General features: G+C 47.0%; 3 protein-coding genes across 6 annotated transcripts in view; 2 read left to right on the forward strand and 1 right to left on the reverse strand.

The window, feature by feature from the left end:
• The window catches only part of LOC307209015 (killer cell lectin-like receptor subfamily B member 1B allele A), a 250274-nt gene that overhangs the window by 159503 nt on the left and 68851 nt on the right, over window positions 1–21920 (forward strand). The gene's annotated exons all lie outside the window — the stretch shown is intronic.
• LOC307208997 (C-type lectin domain family 2 member D-like) overlaps window positions 1–21920 on the reverse strand; it is a 96927-nt gene that overhangs the window by 70245 nt on the left and 4762 nt on the right. The gene's annotated exons all lie outside the window — the stretch shown is intronic.
• On the forward strand, window positions 1999–20814 carry LOC307208781 (uncharacterized protein). 3 transcript variants are annotated; one of them, XM_079963737.1, is made up of 5 exons: window positions 1999–2103; window positions 8831–9139; window positions 9608–9898; window positions 16627–16917; window positions 20035–20814. In XM_079963737.1, exons 1-5 carry the CDS (start codon window positions 2013–2015, stop codon window positions 20292–20294), a joined length of 1242 nt encoding a protein of 413 aa, XP_079819863.1. In that variant the 5' UTR covers window positions 1999–2012; the 3' UTR covers window positions 20295–20814. The 3 variants fall into 3 exon arrangements, with proteins under 3 accessions (XP_079819863.1, XP_079819862.1, XP_079819864.1); XM_079963736.1 differs by lacking the exon at window positions 1999–2103 and adding an exon at window positions 2679–2947; XM_079963738.1 differs by lacking the exons at window positions 1999–2103; window positions 9608–9898 and adding an exon at window positions 2679–2947.

Below are 21920 nucleotides of genomic sequence, written 5' to 3' on the forward strand. Positions count from 1 at the left end.
AGGATTAGTCGCACCAACAGGGTAAAGAACAGCTTCTATCTATGGGCTGTTAGGCTGCTGAATGAAAAGATCACAACAGGGCAACGGACTTTCGGGTTTGGTGGGTGCGCGTCAGTAAACGAGGGGAATTAAAACTAAGAGTGGGGGGTGCTCGTGTGATCTCACTGTATACAAGTTGCACAAGTGACAATAAAGTATTTCAAAAAGAACCACCACACAAACAAAAATAGACAAACACCCCCGCCAACCTCACCGTCTCTTTCTTCACCACACAAAAGCAACAAATAAAATCAGTGGGTAAAAGAAAAGGAAAACAAAGGGGGGGGGGACCCATACCAACTAAAACAATAATCCCGATCTCAATAAAACAATTCACAAACAGGCTAGAATTTGACACACAACCAGAGTCCAGAGTGTGCCAACACCCATATCCCTACCCCAACAAACCAATAACGTTGTTAACAACATTGACAACATTGCTTACAAATCTTATGCCCAATACTAGCATCACAAAGGTGCTTAACACGTCTCACTGACCATTCCCTTTCACAAACCACAGAGCGAATGGCCTGTTCTTAAACAAGGTCTCCCATGCCAGCTGAGACCCAGGACTAACTGGCCAAATTAGATGCTCCAAATTACCCCAGACAAACACCTATATAGGCTACTTTCCATAATCTACCCCTACTCTTTATCCCAAATCTAATTCTAACCCCTCTCTTTCCCCACCCATCACACTTTATTCCAGTGCAACAAAATAGGTTTGATAGACAATCTAAGGGGAGAGACACAGGGCAACCCAGACGCGTTGGCAGCGAATCATCCTATAAAGCAGACACGCAGAATGGCTAGCTTAAAAGAAATTGTACACTAAACGTGAAGGGGTTGGGAAACCCTATCAAAAGAAAATAGCTCCCTCAGGATACCTCCCTTGGAAAGTTCCAAACAAGTGTGTGCGTCCTCTTCAAAGCAATCGATGATCCGTTCCCAGGCCAGGGGCTCCTTTATAAAGTAATTTTATTAAATATTTTCTTAGTTTAAGAAAGTACAGAGGTCCGTTTTTACCTGAAACTGTTCTTAACCTCAGGTACCACTTTAGCTAATGGGGCCTCCCGCTGCCGCCGCGCGATTTCTGTTCTCATCCTGAAGCAAAGTTCTTAACCCGAGGTACTATTTCTGGGTTAGCGGAGTCTGTAACCTGAGGCACCACTGTACATGCATTGTCTCTCTTTTCTATTCTGTTATTTAATACAATAAACGAACAATTCACAAACGAAAGAAGATCAATGGCTGTTTTCGTTTGGGTAGATGGACTTCTTTAAGCGCAACTTGGGATTCTGTTCCCTGGGCTATGACTAAGGTTAGGCACAGAGGCGCGCGGCGGTGCCGTCCTTCCCGGCGAGTTTCCATTCTCCAAAACGCACCTGCACTGTATTCCGATGTCCAGGTGCGGCAGCCTGGCCGTAGGTGCCCGGGCATCCATGGCCCTGGCACCGAAATTTGTTGTCCCACCGGGACCCACGCCGCTTTCTAATAATAATAATAATAATAATAATAATAATAATAATAATAATAATAATAATAATTTATTATTTATACCCCGCCCATCTGGCTGGGCATCCCCAGCCACTCTGGGCGGCTTCCATAGAAACCAAAAATACAATAAAATATCACACGTTAAAAACTTCCCTGAACAGGGCTGCCTTAAGATGTCTTCTGAATGTCAGGTAGTTGTTAATCGCTTTGGCATCTGGTGGGAGGGCGTTCCACAGGGCAGGCACCACTACCAAGAAGGCCCTCTGCCTGGTTCCCTGTAGCTTTACTTCTCGCAATGAGGGAACCGCCAGAAGGCCCTCGGCGCTGGACCTCAGCGTCCGGGCAGAATGTCTAAGTTGCAACAGAGTAGGCACCGCCTCTCTTGGCAGAGCCCAGCGGGCTTCACCGGCTCCCGCCACTTCCTCCTTCCCTTTGTCGCGGCTTCATTGGTGAAGAGCGTGTCGGAAGGCGAGGAGATGGCGGCAGTGCTGGTCCGAGAAGGAGCCGGGGCCGAAGCCCTGCTGCTGCTGCTGCTATCCTGCCCGTCGAGGCTGGCGGACATTTCGGGTTCGTAGCCGATTGCCGACGGCCGAGTGAGATGTGGGGGGGGGGGGTGTGTGTCCCAGGATAGGAACTGGCCGGTTGGGACTGTGGCGTGGGCAGAGGGGGGGGGGGCTCTTAAAAACCCTGCCCCGCCTTCGGGGGGGGGGGCAGTCCTGATCGGAAGCTTCCCTCCTGTGGTCGTTAGAGGGCGAGGATGCCTCCCCCGCCGCGCAAAAAACTCTCCCCCGCTTGCCCCTCCCCCTCCACTGCTGGACTGCTGTCAGTGAAGATATGCTGTTTCTTTAAGTCATAGAACAAACTCCTAAGAGCTCGAACAATTCGTTTATTGTATTTAAGATCAGTTGCTGTTTTCGATTGGGCGCAACTTCTTTAGGCGCAACTTGGGATGCTGTTCCCTAGGCTACCGTAGGTGCCGGGGGTTGTGGGTGCCATGGAGCGTGCCCCGAAATTTGTGGGTGCCCAGCTCCTTCATGGGGAGTTTTGCGGGTGCTTGGGGACGGACTTATGTCCCCCAGGGAGTTGGCACATATGCCGCCAACAGAGCAGGCACCGCTTCTGCGCATAGCCCAGCGGGCTGCCCCGGCTTCCCCGGCTCCCGCTCCCGCCTCTTTTCCGGCAACTTCTGCCCTCCCTTTTCCTTTCCTCGGGCCTCGTCGGAGTTACAGTAGTTCGTGGTATCAGTGGTGAAGAGTGTGTCGGAAGGAGCGGGCGATGGCGGCAGTGCTGCTGCCAGAAGGAGCCGGGGGCGAAGGCAACGGGGGCGCACGGCGAGGAGGAGCCTTCTCCCGAGCCCTGCTGCTGCTGCTGCTGCTGCTATCCTGCCCGTCGAGGCTGGCGGACGTTTCGGGTTTGTAGGCAATTGCCGGCGGCCGAGTGAGATGTGAGGGGCCCCAGGGTCAGGTTGGGAAGTGTCCGGTTGGGACGGTGGCGTGAGCATGGGGGGGGGGGACTCTTTAAAGCTCCCTGCGTACTCCTGATCGGATGCGTCCCTCCTGTGGCATTTAGAGGGCGAGGATGACTCACCCGCGCTGCAAAACACTCCCTCCCTCACCCCTCCACTGCTGAACTCCTGTCATCAAGATACGCGGTTACTTTAAGCCATAGAACAAACTCCTAGGAGCCGAGGTTCCTTTGCCCCCTCCCCCAATAAAATATTTGAGGGGCCGGCACTCCCAAAGTTGATCGGCATTGCCATTCAAATGGTGTCTGTGCACCTGATCATGCGATCGACTCTCCCCCCCCCCAATTTTATTCAAGTTGCCACCCCTGCTTTCAGAGATCTCCTACTGTCCTTTCACGTGGACTGTCATTCTGCCCTGCCAAATCCCCACACATGATCCAGTTCTGCGGGGACTTGGAAGCATTTTTCCGCCGTTTACGCCTGAAGGAGTATTTTCAACACACACAACAACAAGACAAAGCAGAACAAGCAAAAACTTCACAACACAACACCTCTCAACCCACTGGAGAACAACAACCACCCTCCCAACAGAACACTGACCACCAACTACCACCGAAAAAGTGTTACACAAAAAGGGACTCCACATGGACCCCTCCTGATGGACGCAATACCACACTGGACTTGTACATTGACTGCTTCCGCCACAGAATCCAAACAGATGTGACCAGAAAACACCATCGCTTACAACAAAATCTAAACCATGCTGAAAGGAGAGCCATAGATAATCTCAGAAACAACCCAGACATTATAATTAAAGAAGCTGACAAAGGTGGAGCTGTCGTCATCATGAACAAAACTGACTACAATCAGGAGGCTCACAGACAACTTTCCAATACTGCCTTTTACATAAAATTGGACTCAGACCCCACACAAGAATACAAAAAAGAACTGAACAAGATTGTTAAGGAGCTACCCCCACACATCCAAGAACAGATCCTCACTAACACACCAACAGAACCTCGACCAGGAACTTTCTATCTTCTACCTAAAATACACAAACCAGGAAATCCAGGACGCCCCATCATTTCAGGTATTGGCACTATTACAGTGGGTGTCTCCGGTTATATGGACTCTGTTCTGAAACCATATGCCATCAGTGCTCCCAGCTATGTACGTGACACCACAGATTTTCTGAGGAAAATACAATCTTTAAATAATCTTCCCAACAATACTATACTAGCTACTATGGATGTGGAATCTCTGTATACCAACATCCCACACAACGATGGTTTACAAGCTATAAAGAACACCATTTCAGATAAAACCACAGCGGACTTTGCCACCAAACTCTGCCAATTTGTTCTTACCCACAACAACTTCAAATTCGGTGATGACCTGTTCCTTCAGATCAGCGGCACAGCTATGGGCACCCGCATGGCCCCACAGTATGCCAACATCTTCATGGCAGATTTAGAACAACGTTTCCTAAACTCCTACCCACTCAAACCTCTCTTGTACCTGCGATACATTGACGATATTTTTATCATCTGGACACATGGTCAACAGACCCTGGACACCTTCCACCAGAAATTCAATGATTTTCACCCCACAATCAACCTAACAATGAATCAATCTATGCAAGAAATACATTTTTTGGACACTACTATAAAAATACAGGATGGGCGCATAGACACCACCTTATACCGTAAACCAACTGACCGACAAACATATCTACATGCCTCTAGCTACCATCCCAAACATACCAAACAGTCCATTGTATATAGCCAGGCACTACGTTACAGCCGCATCTGTTCCAATTCTACAGACAGAGACTCTCACCTAAGAGATCTACAGCAAACCTTTTTAGAACTAAAATACCCAGCAGATGAAGTTAGACAACAGATCAACAGAGCCAGACTGATACCCAGAGAGAACTTGCTGCAAGACAGACCCAAAAAAGAAAATAACAGAACACCTCTAGTCATCACATACAGCTCCCAAGTTAAAACAGTACAACGCATCATCAGAGATCTACAACCTCTCCTGGACGATGACAGTTCTCTTTCTCAAGCTCTGGGAGGAAGACCTTTCATTGCCTACAGACAGCCACCCAATCTTAAACAACTCCTAACCCACAATAATACTACAACCAGACCTAACACGGACACTGGCACCAGAGCCTGCAATAAACCCAGATGCCAACTTTGCTACCACATACACCCGGACAACACCATTACTGGCCCCAACAACATCACACATACCATCTCGGGACTATTTAATTGCTCATCGTCTAACATTGTGTATGCAATCAAATGCCAACAGTGTCCTTCAGCTCTCTATATTGGACAAACAGGCCAGACCTTACGCCAAAGAATAAACGGACATAAATCAGACATCAGGAATCACAAGACAGAGAAACCAGTAGGAGAACACTTCAATCTCCCAGGACATTCTATACAAGATCTCAAAGTAGCTGTTTTACTACAAAGGAATTTCAGAAATAGACTGGAAAGAGAAGCTGCTGAATTGCAACTTATCACCAAACTTAAAACCATGGAGAGTCCTGGTCTGAACAAAGACCTTGGATTCTTATCTCATTATACATGACAAAGCCATTTTTCACCTTCTCACCCCTTGCTTTTTCCTGTAAGACCTATTGCAGTCGTTAAGAGTCGTCAACAGGCTCATCACAGCTATCTGCCAATCACCCATTCCCACCACCCTTCTGAGTAATACCCCTCCCCACCTTCTCACTATATAGAAGGGTCTGGAAACTTCTGTTTCAGTGTATCTGAAGAAGTGTGCATGCACACGAAAGCTCATACCAAGAACTAACTTAGTTGGTCTTTAAGGTGCTACTGGAAGGAATTTTTTTTGAGATCACATTACAGTACACGACAGTTCTCCTAAATACTTTTCCTCTTCCACAGCTGAGCATGGCATGCAGCCCAGAAAAAGCTGAGTCACACCCCAGCTAACTCAGTTGTGTGGCTGCCCCGGGCAAAATACGCTTTCAGGTGGAAGGTTTTTAGGGATTAAGAAATAGCAGGAGTAAGAAAAACAGTTGCAGTTTATTCGCGGGTGTGTTGCGCTGAATTTATTTATTTACTTCGTAAAATTCATATACCACTGGATTGTAGAAACCTTATAAAAAAGATAGAACAATAACATTATCACTAAAAAGTTACAACCATTTAAAAGTGCAATAAAATGGACTGGAGCAAATTAAAACTCATAAAACATCCTAAATAACCAAGGAAAGGTAAAGGTAAAAGGACCCCTGACCATTAGGTCCAGTCGTGACCAACTCTGGGGTAGCAAACCAGAGCAGCACACGGAAACGCTGTTTACCTTCCTGCCGGAGCGGTACCTATTTATCTACTTGCACTTTGACGTGCTTTAGAACTGCTAGGTTGGCAGGAGCAGGGACTGAGCAACGGGAGCTCACCCCATTGCGGGGATTCAAACCACTGACCTTCTGATCGGCAAGCCCTAGGCCCTGTGGTTTAACCCACAGCGCCACCCGCGTCCCTCAAATAACTAAGTACGCTTGCCTAAATATGTCTAAGTATGAATATCTTCAGAAGGTGCTGAAAAGAATACAGGGAAGCTGCCTGCCTGATATCACTAGTGCAGGGGTCGACAAGGTTTACCTTGCCTGGGCCGGTTCACTCCAGTGGAGATCCCTTTGTGGGCCGGATTGTGCGTGCACATAAGTGCGGATGCCCACAATTTTTGGCATTTGTGTCTGTGCAGATGCGATTTCCAGCATATGCACATGCACAGACTCAATTTTCTGTGCCATGGAAGTGAGTCCCCATGCCGTGCTGCACTGGTTTAGCACAGCGCGCAGGAACTTGCCGAGTGGGCGGCTCAGTTTGGGGGCACCTCGTGGGCTGGTTAAACGACCACTGCACTAGTACTACATAATATCCATTCTGCATCTGTAATAACTCAACCATTTGGTGTGGCAGCACTTCCTTAGACTTTGGAACTCCCTGCCTTTTGAGATGAAGCAGATGCCTTCACTGTACACTTTTCAGTGCCAGCTAAAAACATTCTTGATTAGACAAGCCTACCCAAATGCTTAGAAAGCTGAGGTAATTTTGATCTGCTTGAGTACTTTGACTTTTGTATGTTTTCAAGTATTGCTTGCTTTTACCGGTTTAATCTTTTGTAAACCGCTTTGCGGGATTGTTTGTTTTTAACAATCAAGTTGTGTGTGTGTGTGTGTGTGTATAGGCAGGAACTTCCAACGTGTTGATGTTGCCACGCTAAATTAAAAAAGATATTAAAAAAGAAAACCTTCCTCAAAAAAGGCTGAGGCATTCTTCTTGGGAATGGTAACAACAGAAGTCCCTAAAAAGCAAAATAATTTATTATTATATGCCACCACTGCGGCTAGAGTCTTATTGACACAAAGGTGGAGAATGAGTATGAAGGGGCGGAGGGAGGGGGGGTGCAGTGGGGGTGGGCTGCCCTGGGTGTCACCACTAAGGGGGGTGACAAAATGCCTGGCGGCACTCACGGCGGGACCTCCAGTGCGTCCAGGAGAGATGCGGTGGCTTGGGTGCCCGCAGGCTCCACGCTGCCCCAAATGGTCCGCCTGCTGCTTCGCCCTCAGCTGCAGGGTGGCTGAATGTGAGGAGGCATGCAGACTCCTTGGAGGTCCCACGGAGCCTCCTGCCCCGGCTCACCCCACCCCGTGGGGGTCTGGCCCTGGCCACATGGGTTGCTCGCCCAGCCCCTGGGCGCAGGGCATGTGTGCAGCCCCAGGTGCCTGATCGGCTTGCTCTGCCGCTGCGAGTATGGAGCCCACTAAGGAAAAGTGGCTGTTTAAAATGCTTGAATATTCTGAATTGGCATGCATAACAAACAGGGTAAGAGAAAAGGATGACAACGAAAATAAGGAGCACTGGAAAATGTTTATTGAAGATTTTAAGAACCAGTATAAACAAGTAAGGGACGTGGGTGGCGCTGTGGGTGAAACCACAGAGTCTAGGCCTTGCTGATCAGAAGGTTGGCGGTTGACATCCCTGCGACGGGGTGAGCTCCCATTGCTCGGTCCCTGCTCCTGCCAACCTAGCAGTTCGAAAGCACATCAAGTGCAAGTAGATAAATAGGTACCGCTCCAACGGGAAGGTAAACAGCGTTTCTGTGTGCTGCTCTGGTTCGCAAGATGCTGCTTAGTCATGCTGGCCACATGACCCCGAAGCTGTACGCCGGCTCCCTCGGCCAATAAAGGGAGATGAGCGCCGCAAGCCCAGAGTCGGTCACGACTGGACCTAATGGTCAGGGGTCCCTTTACCTTTACTTTTATAAACAAGTAAATAACCTAGCAGATCTTGAGTAAATCCTGCAGATTAGCAGTTTATAGAAATTAACAGAGGAAGAAATTTGATGATTACAACTTTTGGAATACGCGATTTAGTAGAAATGTAAAGAAACCAGGAAAAGTGTGGAACTAGATTTGCTAGTTCAGTGTTGCAAGTATATGCCTCAAAGTGTAAGGACTCTTAAGACAAGTTTGTAAAATGTTGTATTCAACCCAGTAGCAGGAGTGATGTGGCATTTGCCGGCACCTGGGGCACAGAGGGTGAACCAAACCTGCCATGCCAATGAGGAGAGTCTGCCCCCCAAAGATGAGGGGATCCTGTAAGCTTCCAAACTGCCTTCAACAAGTGTAATATGACCTTTACCAAATGTGCAATTGCAAAGGTGCCATTTTTTGTATGGTGTAATGATATCCTGCCTCTCTTAAGACGTGAGATCTAATCTGTCTGGTTAGTGGTAGAATTCTATTAATGAGTTGCCCTCATTTTCTTCCAGGTTCCACACACTGCCCTTGTGCTAACGTCTCCATAGCAGAAGGTTCATCTGGGATGATCTTTGCTAATGTTTCCAGTTATCCCGACATACTTTTAATTCATAAGAGCAGTTCATCTGATCCTGATGATGACATTTTAGCCATAACTGGAGGAAAACCGAATTACTACAAGAGCTCATTCAAGGAACACTTCTATCTACGGGGAAATGACCTCTTTATCAATAACACCAACAAACAGCTTGCTGGAGAATACCAACTTGAAGATTTCTTGGGAAAGATTTGTTTCCATCGAGTCTTCCTTAGCGTACCTGGTGAGGTTCTGAAGTTACTGTCAAATGGATTCACCAGTGGGGGTGGGGGTGGGGGAAGAGGTCGGGGTGAGGACGGCTGCTTGCATGAATTTATTTTTGGTTTGCTTTTGTTGCTATCAGTTATTATTATTAATAATAGAATTTACTACCCACACTTCTCCATAAAATCTCAGGGCAGGTTTTTTTTTTAAAAAAATAACAATATTCTATTATAAGAATTTCATTTATTAAAAGACAGAGTGAGAAAGAAAGAAAAAGAGTTGAAAACAAAACCAAAAAAGTAACAAGATAGTAGAAATATACACACCTGTATACTGATGTATGGTAAGGTAAGAGTACAGATCTCAGGGTAGTTTGAAATAAAACAAAAATACATTTATTGCATCGTATTTTTATATCATGCTTCCCTACTATTTTGAAAGCTACTCTTGGCCTATTTTAAATAAATGCATTTTTTTTTGTTTCTAGACCCTTGGCACTGCCCTTCAGCTAATCTTTCCATACCAGAAGGTTTCTCCGGGACGATCATTCCTAATAATATATTGAACCATTCCAATAGTCTTGCTTTATACAAAAAGAACCACTCCTCCTCTTCTTGGCAATGCATCTTGAGCACAGACAAGGGGCACCTGAATCACTTCTTTATATCTGACAGCGGCCTTTCTATCAAAAATGCTTATGAAGGACTCACTGGAGAATACAAGCTTGTTCATCAGCAAAATGGATCCTGTGTGCTTCAGTTCTTCCTTAATATACCTGGTAAGTTTCTGATTTGATTGACATCTAGATTCACAGCCACTGGGGGAGGAGACACTGGTTCCTTTTATTCATTTCTGTTTGTTACATATTTCTTCTGTCCAATGAGCTTTAGACCTGCTATAAAGGTCAGCAGTTGAATCCATAGGCTTGAAAATATCTTGTGACCCACCAAGATGAACCACAGATCACTCGCAATGTATTATGCACTGTATCAAAATACTTTTTACTCAGATAGACACACTGAAATGAATGGACCTATGTTAATCACCTCTGTTAATTTGAATGGGTCTGCTATGACTAGCATTGGAAGGAACTCTATGGTTTGGCAGGCATTTGGGGTGGTTTTCATTTTTTGTAGGGAACGCGGGTGGCGCTGTGGTCTAAACCGCAGAGCCGGGTCTTGCCGATCGGAAGGTTGGCAGTTCGAATCCCCACGACGGGGTGAGTTCTTGTTGTTTGGTCCAAGCTCCTTCCCACCTAGCCGTTTGAAAGCATGAAGTGCAGGTAGATAAATAGGTGCCACTCTGGTGGGAAGGTAAATGGCATTTCCGTGCGCTGCTCTGGTTCGCCAGATGCTGGCCCCGGAATCTGTACGCTGGCTCCCTCGGTCAGTAAAGCGAGATGAGCGCCGCAACCCCAGAGTCGTCCATGACCAGTATGAATATCCCTGGATGGCTCACTTGGTTAGAGCATGGTGCTGATAATGTCAAGGTTGCAGGTTTGATCCCCGGGTGGGATTGCTGCAAATTCTTGTATTGCAGGCGGCTGGGCTGGATGGTCCTCTGTTATTCATTACCCTGGAGACACCAGGGGTTGTTCCAGAGATCCTCAGTCTGTAGAGCATGGAGAGCTGTTTCTTTAAAGAAGCTGGATGTGTGCCAAGGTGGCGGCTAACCCTTAACCCATACTGTTTTCCTCACTGTCAATCATGGAATTGTAGAGTTGGAAGGGACCCCGCAGGACATCAACCTCCTGCAATGCAGAAATCTCAACACATGGTTTTATTGCTGTTCCACTGCTAGGAGGCCTTCACCCCCTCCTCTGCTTTCTTTGATTCACTTAACTGAAATTGCCATGTGAGGTAAACTGGTATAAGGGACTGTAAAATCAAGGCAGGTGTCAACACTGATGGCAAGGCTTTTTTTCAGCCAGAACTGAGTTCCCACACCTCTCAGGTTGGTGCCATTATAAGAGAACATGGGACAGTTGGTTTGTTTTTGTTTTTGTATTGGTATTTTATTTATTTATTATGTTACATCAGTATAGAATATCATATTGCCAAACAGTGGCAGAACACAGGAACCCCCAAGTAATGTGTGGTTGGAATGGGAACAACCCCTTCCCACTTATGTGGGAGTCCCCCTGTATCCCACAGGGGAGCTGCAGAAAGAATGTGGCTGGTCAAGGGAACCAGGGACTCGAAAAGGTTGGAAAACCACTGAGGTGAGGGACTGGACTGAGGGTAGATCCAAGCCATACTTCTAAAGCGCATTCAATGCATATTTAAGGAACATGGTTCCACCTCTCCCGGAATCTTGAGAGCTGTGGTTTGTTAAGGTTGCTGGGAATTACAGCTCTGTAAGAGTGAAACTACAGTTCCCAAGAATATGCTTTAAACATGCATTGAATGCAGTGCCAGATTTACGTACAGTGGTACCTCAGGCTAAGTACTTAATTCGTTCCGGAGGTCTGTAAAGGTAAAGGTAAAGGTACCCCTGCCCGTACGGGCCAGTCTTGACAGACTCTGGGGTTGTGCGCCCATCTCACTTAAGAGGCCAGGGGCCAGCGCTGTCCGGAGACACTTCCAGCGTGGCATCGCTGCTCTGGCAAGCCAGAGCCGCACACGGAAACGCCGTTTACCTTCCCGCTGGTAAGCGGTCCCTATTTATCTACTTGCACCCGGAGGTGCTTTCGAACTGCTAGGTTGGCAGGCGCTGGGACCGAGCAGCGGGAGCGCACCCCGCCGCAGGGATTCGAACCTTTCGATCGGCAAGTCCTAGGCGCTGAGGCTTTAACCCACAGCGCCACCTGCGTCCCTCTCCGGAGGTCTGTACTTAACCTCAAACTGTTCCTTCCTTTTGTCGTGGCTTCATTGGTGAAGAGCGTGTCGGAAGGCGAGGAGATGGCAGCAGTGCTGGTCAGAGAGGGAGCCGGGGGCGCACGGCTAGGTGGTGGCTTCATCCGAGCCCTGATGCTGCTGCGGCTGCTGCCATCCTGCTCGTCCAGGCTGGCGGACGTTTCGGGTTCGTAGCCGATTGCCTGAGGCCGAGTGAGATGGGGGTGGTGGTGGTGGTCCCAGGATAGGAACTGACCGGTTGGGACTGTGGCGTAGGCAGAGGGGGAGAGGCTCTTAAAAACCCTGCCCCCTTCGGGGGGGCAGTCCTTAATCTGAAGCTTCCCTCCTGTGGGCGTTAGAGGGCGAGGATGCCTCTCCCGCCGCGCAAAAAACTCTCCGGGGGTTGTGGATGCCATTGAGCGTGCCCCGAAATTTGTGGGTGCCCAGCTCCTTCATGGGGAGTTTTGCGGGTGCTTGGGGACCGGGAGTTGGCACATATGCATAGCCCAGCGAGCTTGACGGTCTCCCGCTCCCGCCCCGGCAACTTCTGCCCTCCCTTTTCCTTTCCTCGGGCCTCGTCAGAAGTTACGGTAGTTAGTCAGTGGTGAGTGTGGCGGAGTGTGTCGGAGTGTGCGAAGGAAGGAGAAGGCGATGGCGGCGGTGCTGGTGCGAGAAGGGGCCCTAACTGCACTTATCTGAGAGTAAGCCCTGCTGAATCAAAAAGGACCTTACTTCTGAGTAGACAGTAGGACTGCAGCAAGAAACACAGTTGGGAATTAGGGTTTTCTGTTTTAACGTCTCAACTAGAGGAAAATGCAAAATTGGAGATTAGGGAGAAAGGATGGAATATGAATAGATTGGGGGGGAGGGGGTACAGCCTAGCCCTCAATTCCAGTGCTAGACACATTCAAGACTGAGCAGTTCTTCCAATTCATCCTCATGATTCAAGTCACTACATATAAAAAAATTAAAGCAATCACCAGTTTGTTGTTCTTTAAATAAATTAATAAAGTCACAGACAATGAAGTTGTCGGCCAATTTGTGTTTAAGTACGAAGCTGACATTTTCAAATATTGGGGTGTGTGTGTAAAGCAGTGACACCCTGAACCTAAAAAGTACCCAAAACTTGGGTCACAAATATACCACTGGATTGTAGAAAAAAGCTTCCTGAAACCTTATAAAAAAGATAGAACAATAACATTATCACTAAAAAGTTACAACCATTTAAAAGTGCTATAAAATGAACTGGAGCAAATTAAAATTCATAAAACATCCTAAACAACCAAGTAAAGGTAAATGTAAAAGGACGCCTGACCATTAGGTCCAGTCGTGACCAACTCTGGGGTTGCGGCGCTCATCTCACTTTAATGGCCGAGGGATCCGGCGTGCAGCTTCCGGGTCATGTGGCCAGCATGACTAAGCTGCTTCTGGCGAACCAGAGCAGCACACGGAAACGCCGTTTACCTTCCCGCCTGAGCGGTACCTATTGATCTACTTGCACTTTGACATGCTTTCGAACTGCTAGGTTGGCAGGAGCAGGGACCGAGCAACAGGAGCTCACCCCGTCTCAGGGATTCGAACCTTGTCCTTCTGATCGGCAAGTCCTAGGCTCTGTGGTTTAACTCACAGCGCCACCTGCGTCCCTCAAACAACCAAGTACATTTGCCTAAATATGTGTAAGTATGAATATCTTCAGAAGGTGCTGAAAAGAATACAGGGAAGCTGCCTGCCTGATATCACTAGTGCGGGGGTGGGCAGGTTCACTCCAGTGGAGATCCCTCTGTGGGCCAGATTGTGCGCACACATAAGTGCGCATGTCCATAATTTTTGGCATCTATGTTTGTGCCGATGCAATTTCTGGCATATGCACATGCACAGATGCAATTTTCTGTGCCATGGAAGTGAGTCCCCGTGCCATGCTGCACTGGTTTAGCACAGCGCACGGGAACTCGCCGAGTGGTCGGCCCAGTTTGGGAACGGCTCGTGGGCCAGTTAAACGACCCCTGCACTAGTGTTACATAATATCCATTCTGCATCTGTAATAACTCAATCATTTAGTGTGGCAGGACTTATTTAGACTTTGGAACTCCCTGCCTTTTGAGATGAAGCAGATGCCTTCACTGTACACTTTTCAGCGCCAGCTAAAAACATTCTTGATTAGACAAGCCTACCCAAATGCTTAGAAAGCTGAGGTAATTTTGATCTGCTTGAGTACTTTGACTTTTGTATGTTTTCAAGTATTGCTTGCTTTTACCGGTTTAATCTTTTGTAAACCGCTTTGCGGGACTGTTTGTTTTTAACAATCAAGTTGTGTGTGTGTGTGTGTGTGTGTGTGTGTGTGTATAGGCAGGAACTTCCAATGTGTTGATGTTGCCACGCTATATTTAAAAAGATATTAAAAAAGAAAACCTTCCTCAAAAAAGGCTGAGGCATTCTTCTTGGGAATGGTAACAACAGTAGTCCCTAAAAAGCAAAATAATTTATTATTATATGTCACCACTGTGGCTAGAGTCTTATTGACACAAGGTGGAGAATGAGTATGAAGGGGCGGAGGGAGGGGGGGTGCAGTGGGGGTGGGCTGCCCTGGGTGTCACCACTAAGGGGGGTGACAAAATGCCTGGCGGCACTCACGGCGGGACCTCCAGTGCGTCCAGGAGAGATGCGCTGGCTTGGGCGCCCGCAGGCTCCACGCTGCCCCAAATGGTCCGCCTGCTGCCTTGCCCTCAGCTGTAGGGTGGCTGAATGTGAGGAGGCAGGCAGACTCCTTGGAGGTCCCACGGAGCCTCCTGCCCCGGCTCACCCCACCCCGTGGGGGTCTGGCCCTGCCCACATGGGTTGCTTGCCCAGCCCCTGGGCGCAGGGCATGTGTGCAGCCCCAGGTGACCGATCAGCTTCCTCTGCCGCTGCAAGTATGGAGCCCACTAAGGAAAAGTGGCTGTTTAAAATGCTTGAATAGTCTGAATTGGCAGGCATAACAAACAGGGTAAGAGAAAAGGATGATAAAGAAAATAAGGAGCACTGCAAAGTGTTTATTGAAGATTTTAAGACCCAGTAGAAACAAGTAAGGGACGTGGGTGGTGCTGTGGGTTAAACCACAGAGTCTAGGCCTTGCCGATCAGAAGGTCGGCGGTTCGAATCCCTGCAGCAGGGTGAGCTCCCATTGCTCGGTCCCTGCTCCTGCCAACCTAGCAGTTCAAAAGCAGATCAAGTGCAAGTAGATAAATAGGTACCGCTCCAGCGGGAAGGTAAACGGCGTTTCTGTGTGCTGCTCTGGTTCGCAAGATGCTGCTTAGTCATGCTGGCCACATGACCCGGAAGCTGTACGCCGGCTCCCTCGGCCAATAAAGGGAGATGAGCGCCGCAACCCCAGAGTCAGCTACAACTGGACCTAATGGTCAGGGGTACCTTTACTTTTATAAACAAGTAAATAACCTAGCAGGTCTTGAGTAAATCCTGCAGAATAGCAGCTAATAGAAATTAACAGAGGAAGAAATTTGAAGATTACAAATTTTGGAATACGCGATTCAGTAGAAAAGTAAAGAAACCAGGAAAAGTGTGGAACTAGATTTGCTATTTCAGTGTTGCAAGTATATGCCTCAAAGTGTAAGGACTCTTAAGACAAGTTTGTAAAATGTTGTATTCAACCCAGTAGCAGGAGCGATGTGGGATTTGCCGGCACCTGGGGCACAGAGCGTGAACCAAACCTGCCATGCCAATGAGCATAGTCTGCCCCCCAAAGATGGCGGGATCCTGTAAGCTTCCAAACTGCCTTCAACAAGTGTGATATGACCTTTACCAAATGTGGAATTGCAAAGGTGTAATGATATCCTGCCTCTCTTAAGATGTGAGATCTAATCTGTCTGGCTGGTGGTAGAATTCTATTAATAAGTTGCCGTCATTTTCTTCCAGGTTTCACACACTGCCCTTGTGCTAACCTCTCCATAGCAGAAGGTTCATCGGGGATGATCTTTGCTAATGTTTCCAGCTACCCCGACATTCGTTTATTTCATAAGAGCAGTTCATCTGATCCTGATGATGCCATATTAGCCATAACTGGAGGAAAACTGAGAATCTACGACAGCAAAAACAATATATACTTCTATCTATGGGGAAATGAGCTCTTTATCAATAACACCAACAAACAACTTGCTGGAGAATACCAAGTTGAAGATTTTTTGAGAAAAAATTGTTTCCATCGAGTCTTCATTAGTGTACCTGGTGAGGTTCTGAAGTTACTGTCAAATGGATTCACCACTGGGGGTGGGGGAAGAGGTCGGGGTGAGGACAGCTGCTTGCATGAATTTATTTTTGGTTTGCATTTGTTCCTATCAGTCATTATTATTAATAACAGAATTTACTACCCACACTCCTCCATAAAATCTCAGGGCAGTTTTTTTTTAAAAAAATAACAATATTCTATTATAAGAATTTCATTTACTAAAAGACAGAGTGAGAAAGAAAGAAAGAGAGTTGAAAAGAAAAACAAAAAAAGTAACAAGGTAGTAGGAATATACACACCTGTATACTGATGTATGGTAAGGTAAGAGTACAGATCTCAGGGTAGTTTGCAATAAAACATTTCTGGCATTGTATTTTTATATCATGCTTCCCTACTATTTTGATAGCTACTCTTGCCCTATTTTAAATAAATGGATTTTTTTTTTGTTTCTAGACCCTTGGCACTGCCCTTCAGCTAATCTTTCCATACCAGAAGGTGCCTCTGGGACGATCATTCCTAATAATATATTGAACCATTCCAATAGTCTTGCTTTATACAAAAAGAACCACTCCTCCTCTTCTTGGCAATGCATCTTGAGCACAGACAAGGGGCACCTGAATCACTTCTATATATCTGACAGCGGCCTTTCTATCAAAAATGCTTATGAAGGACTCACTGGAGAATACAAGCTTGTTCATCAGCAAAATGGATCCTGTGTGCTTCAGTTCTTCCTTAATATACCTGGTAAGTTTCTGATTTGATTGACATCTAGATTCACAGCCACTAGGGGAGAAGACACTGGTTCCTTTTATTCATTTCTGTTTGTTATATATTTGTTCTGTTCAAGGAGCTTTAGAGGTTTCCTAGATTCAAGGAAGGATGCTCCTAGAGTTTTTGTTTCTGGGCAAAGGTGCCCTTCATTGTGCAATAAAATCATGTCTCACTTAAGATGTGATCCACTTTATCCTATTCATAGTTTCATATGAACTTCTCCATACTAGAAGGTTCCTCCAGGATGATCATTTCTAATATATCAATCCATTCCCTGCTACAAGCTCCCCATATCTGCTATAATTCAGCCCCTAATTCATGGTACAGATATTTTTCTTAAAAGCAAATACAAAACTAAAACCTGCTATAAAGGTCAGCAGTTGAATCCATAGGCTTGAAAATAACTTGTGACCCACCAAGATGAACCACAGATCACTAGCGATGTATTATGCACTGTATCAAAATACTTTTTACTCAGATAGACACACTGAAATGAATGGACCTATGTTAATCACCTCTGTTAATTTGAATGGGTCTGCTATGACTAGCATTGGAAGGAACTCTATGGTCTGGCAGGCATTTGGGGTGGTTGTCAGTTTTTGTAGGGGACGCGGGTGGCGCTGTGGTCTAAACCGCAGAGCCTGGGTGTTGCCGATCGGAAGGTTGGCAGTTCGAATCCCCACGACGGGGTGAGTTCTTGTTGTTTGCTCCAAGCTCCTGCCCACCTAGCAGTTTGAAAGCATGAAGTGCAAGCAGATAAATAGGTACCACTCCGGTGGGAAGGTAAATGGCATTTCCGTGCGCTGCTCTGGTTTGCAAGATGCTGGCCACATGACCCGGAAGCTGTATGCTGGCTCCCTCGGTCAGTAAAGCGAGATGAGCGCCGCAACCCCAGAGTCGTCCATGACTGGACCTAATGGTCAGGGGTCCCTTTACCTTTACTTTTAAAAGCCAGGGTGGATAAGCGATCAGAATGTCACACTAGAACTGAGAAAATCAAGGTTCAAATCCCTGCTCAGACATGAAGATCATTGTGTGATCCTTAGCTAGTCACTAACTCTTCAGCCCACCTCACATTGTTGTAGGAATAATAAAATGGATCGTGGAGGGAGGAATGCTTGCTGCCTTATGCTCCATCTATAACTGAGACCTGAGTGGGGCAACAAGGAGAGGTTGCCTCTCACACTTAATTCCTTCTGAGTATTCAGTGCAGCATTAGAGCAGACCTGGAGGATCAGGCTGGGGGAGTTGCTGTAGTCCATAGAAATCCAGTCTTCCTCTCAAGGCTTCCAGTTTGCTGAACCCAATAGCCAAGGGCAATGGAGCAAGCAGGAAGATGGCAATAATGCAAGTGGGCGAAGACTCCCAGTAAATACAATCAAACCCAATTGTGTGCTCACTGTCAAGCCTATTTTGTGGTGGTAAAGGCAATGAAAAAGACTTCCTTCTCTTCTTCAGTTGTGTCCTTGATGTCTAGCACACCTTACAGGCAGTGTGAGACCTTTTTATATACTGGCCCAAAGGTGGATCCCCCAGTAGTTCTCTCAGTAATACTGAGGATACAATCACTTGCAGGGACCCAGATTCTGCTATTGTAGCAAGTCGCTTTGAGGTGTCCAGGCAGTATTCTGGCCAGGTGTTAATGGGCGATTCCCCATTGATAAGGCTCAAGGATGTGGACAAGGTGCTTGGATGGTCACAAGGTGGCTACAACACTTCATGGCTCATCATATCTGACAGGGATGGGACACTAGTGATGCCAAGGAAGTAAACAAATGCCTCTCTGAGAGGAGAGACCACTCCTTAAGAAACCCTCCCTGAGCCCAGAAGATCTGAATCATTGTAGCCTGCTTGCAAATGTCTCTTCCTAGGCAAGGTTTTTGAGCAGGCGGTTCCTGAACTCCAGATTACTTGGATGAGATTAATGTTGTACTCAGGCCCATTTCTGGCCCTGAGATGGCCTTGGTCGCCCTGTATGCAGGAGACACTGGTGGGAAGGAGCTTAGCATTCCACTGGGCCTCCTGGCCAGTGCCGGATTTATGCCCCACTCACTTGGGGGCCTCCCAAAAAACTTAAAGGAAAAAGAACCTGGCTGTACATTTCCAACATATAAGATAAAAAAACCAATAAAATAAAACCTACATACAGCAACAGTGTTTTTGTTGTTGTTGTGTGGACCTTTTAGGTCCATAAATTACCATATAGCATATATTCAACACAAAAAAACAGCAACAATTTGTTGTTAACAAAGGACAGCTGGAGACATAAAGGGCCCCATTGCCTTCAGGAGCTTAGGGCCTCATCTAACCTGGAAGTCAGCCCTATTTCCGCAGGGCCTGTAAGACAGAGTTGTTCCGCCTGGCCTTTGGCTTGGAGCCAATTTGATTCCCTCCCTCCCTCTCTTTCTTTTTTCTTTTCCTTCTCCTCCTGCGATGAGGCTACATTTTAATATTTTAATGTTCCATTATTTTAATGTTGTATTTTATTTTTGTTTTTAAGTTGTAATCATTCATCTTGTTTTTATTATTGCTTGTAAGCCGCTCTGAGCCCGGCCTTGGCTGGGGAGGGTGGGGTATAAATTAAACATTATTATTATTATTATTATTATTATTATTATTATTATTTGTAATATGTTTGTGTATTTTTATTGTATTTTTGCTTTAGCTGTAAATCCTTTGGGGGCTTGTTGTCATGGGAAGCGATATATAAACCTAAACCTAACCTTTGAAGGAGAGGCATGCTATAAAAGCAACACAAAATAAATAATAGACTCATACCAGTAGACATTAAAACAGATTTGTTGTGCCTCCTGCCATAATGGCTGAAAGCTCAGCTGGTAGAGTATGAGACTCTTGATCTCAGGGTCATGGGTTAAAGTTGGGCCAAAGACTCCTACATTGCACGAGTTTGGCCTAGATGACCCCCGTGGTCCCTTCCAACTCTGCAGTTCTATGATTTTAAGGCACATAGGTCTGGTTCTATCTAGCCTTCTTGGTGGGGTGGAATAATGCTGCACATAGCTCTTTCCACGGTACAGCTGCACTTAAAGGGTGTCAGAAGCATGACCGCTGACTTTTTCTATTTTTCAGTTTCAGGACGCAGACATTATGGCCTTTACGCCGCAGTAGGGCTTGTCATCTTTTTGGTGCTCTGTTTCATAGTGTATATATGTTGGAAACGGAAAAGGAGAGACAACGACATTGCTCACCTTGCAGGTGGCTTGGCAAATGGATTTCTGCCTCCTGGGTCACCAGAGGTGCAAGAAAGCAGCGTAGACCCACCCAGGAGAGAAAATGGGAACTCTTTTCCTCATGAATGCAACCCTGAAACAAATGCCTTTCTGCCTTGAAGGACTGCTCCTTTCATTTTTCTAGCCATATGCTTTTTAAGATGATGGCCATGTGCAATGCACATCCTCTGATATCACCCCCCCCCCAAAGGAAACCTTCACACGCCCTCTTGCCTGTACCATTTTTAAAAAACCAAGTGGCCTTGAAGTCTATTTTCTTGTGAATTGCACAAAATGATGGGAAGCAGTTCGAGGGCATCAGCTCTGTTGAAAGACCAGCATTTGAGTTCAGTTCCCCCAAGCAAGGAAACCTCACTCTCTCCCGTTGGAGGAGACCCTGGTGCCAACTCTGGCAGAGCCTGCTCCTATGAGAAACTGACTCAAACAGAAAGTGTTAGGATATTGTTCCGTTCCACCTTTAGAACAGGCATGTGGAGTTGTTGTATGTCACATGTCTGTTGACTTCCAGCACAGCCTGCTGGGAACTTCTGTTGTATATATCTTTTGCTTGGACACGAAGGGAAGCGGACATGTTTTTCCTTTGTCCTAATGCTGAATTAAATGCTTGTAAATATGCTTACATATGCCTCTGTCTGCCCTTCCGTTGCAAACAGTTCTTATCTCTGCTGGCATGTGTGCTCAGTCTCTAAAGGTTTCTGAGGCTTGAGTCGCAGTTTTGATGCTGTTCCAAGAACCAGAGTTCACCCAGCTGCTGGAGCCAGCTGGGGTCCTGCCAATTGCCCCCGTTTCCCCGGATGCATCCCAACAGAAAGGACCTGAAGGACCAGGTGCGCAGCCTGGGAGTCATTCTGAACTCACAGCTTTCCGTGGAGGCACAGGTCGATTCTGTGTCCAGGGCAGCTGTCTACCAGCTCCATCTGGTATGCAGGCTGAGACCCTACCTGCCCACAGACTGTCTCACCAGAGTGGTGCATGCTCTGGTTATCTCCTGCTTGGACTACTGCAATGTGCTCTACATGGGGCTACCTTTGAAGGTGACCCGGAAACTACAACTAATCCAGAATGCAGCAGCTAGACTAGTGTCTGGGAGTGGCCTCTGGGACCATATAGCACCGGTCTTAAAGGATCTCTCGCCCTGACCTAGCCACTGTGATCCATGCGACGGTCACCTCCAGACTGGATTATTGTAACTCGCTCTACGTGGGGCTGCCCTTGAGACTGACCCAGAAGCTCCAGCGGGTGCAGAATGCCGTGGCAAGACTCCTTACGGGGTCCTCGCTGCGAGATCACATTCACCCTGTGCTATACCAGCTGCACTGGCTCCCGGTGGAGTACAGGATCAGGTTTAAGGTGCTGGTTTTAACCTTTAAAGCCCTATACGGCCTAGGACCCTCGTACCTACGGGACCGCCTCTCCTGGTATGTCCCACAGAGAAACTTACGGTCTTCAAATAAAAACATCTTTAAGGTCCCAGGCCACAGAGAGGTTAGGCTGGCCTCAACTAGAGCCAGGGCTTTTTCGGCTGTGGCTCCGATCTGGTAGAACACTCTGTCACAAGAGACTAGGGCCCTGCGGGACTTGACATCTTTCCGCAGGGCCTGCAAGACAGAGCTGTTCCACCAGGCCTTTGGCCAGGGCACAGCCAGACTCCCTCCTTCGGCAATCTTCGCGGAGCTCTGGCCCAATGGTTGCCAGTGGTTTGTTTTGAATTAATTTTATAATGAA

Source organism: Podarcis cretensis, assembly GCF_951804945.1.
Source record: "Podarcis cretensis genome assembly, chromosome: 2".
NCBI lineage: Eukaryota > Metazoa > Chordata > Lepidosauria > Squamata > Lacertidae > Podarcis > Podarcis cretensis.

What these genes read in the sequence shown, in the direction of transcription:
- LOC307208781 (XM_079963736.1), top strand. Translation starts at nt 2,812, where the DNA reads ATGGCGGCAGTGCTGCTGCCAGAAGGAGCCGGGGGCGAAGGCAACGGG. An exon ending in AGTCTTCCTTAGCGTACCTG is followed by an intron (nt 9,140 to 9,607) that starts GTGAGGTTCTGA and finishes TTTTGTTTCTAG; the next exon opens with ACCCTTGGCACTGCCCTTCA. An exon ending in GTTCTTCCTTAATATACCTG is followed by an intron (nt 16,918 to 20,034) that starts GTAAGTTTCTGA and finishes TCTATTTTTCAG; the next exon opens with TTTCAGGACGCAGACATTAT.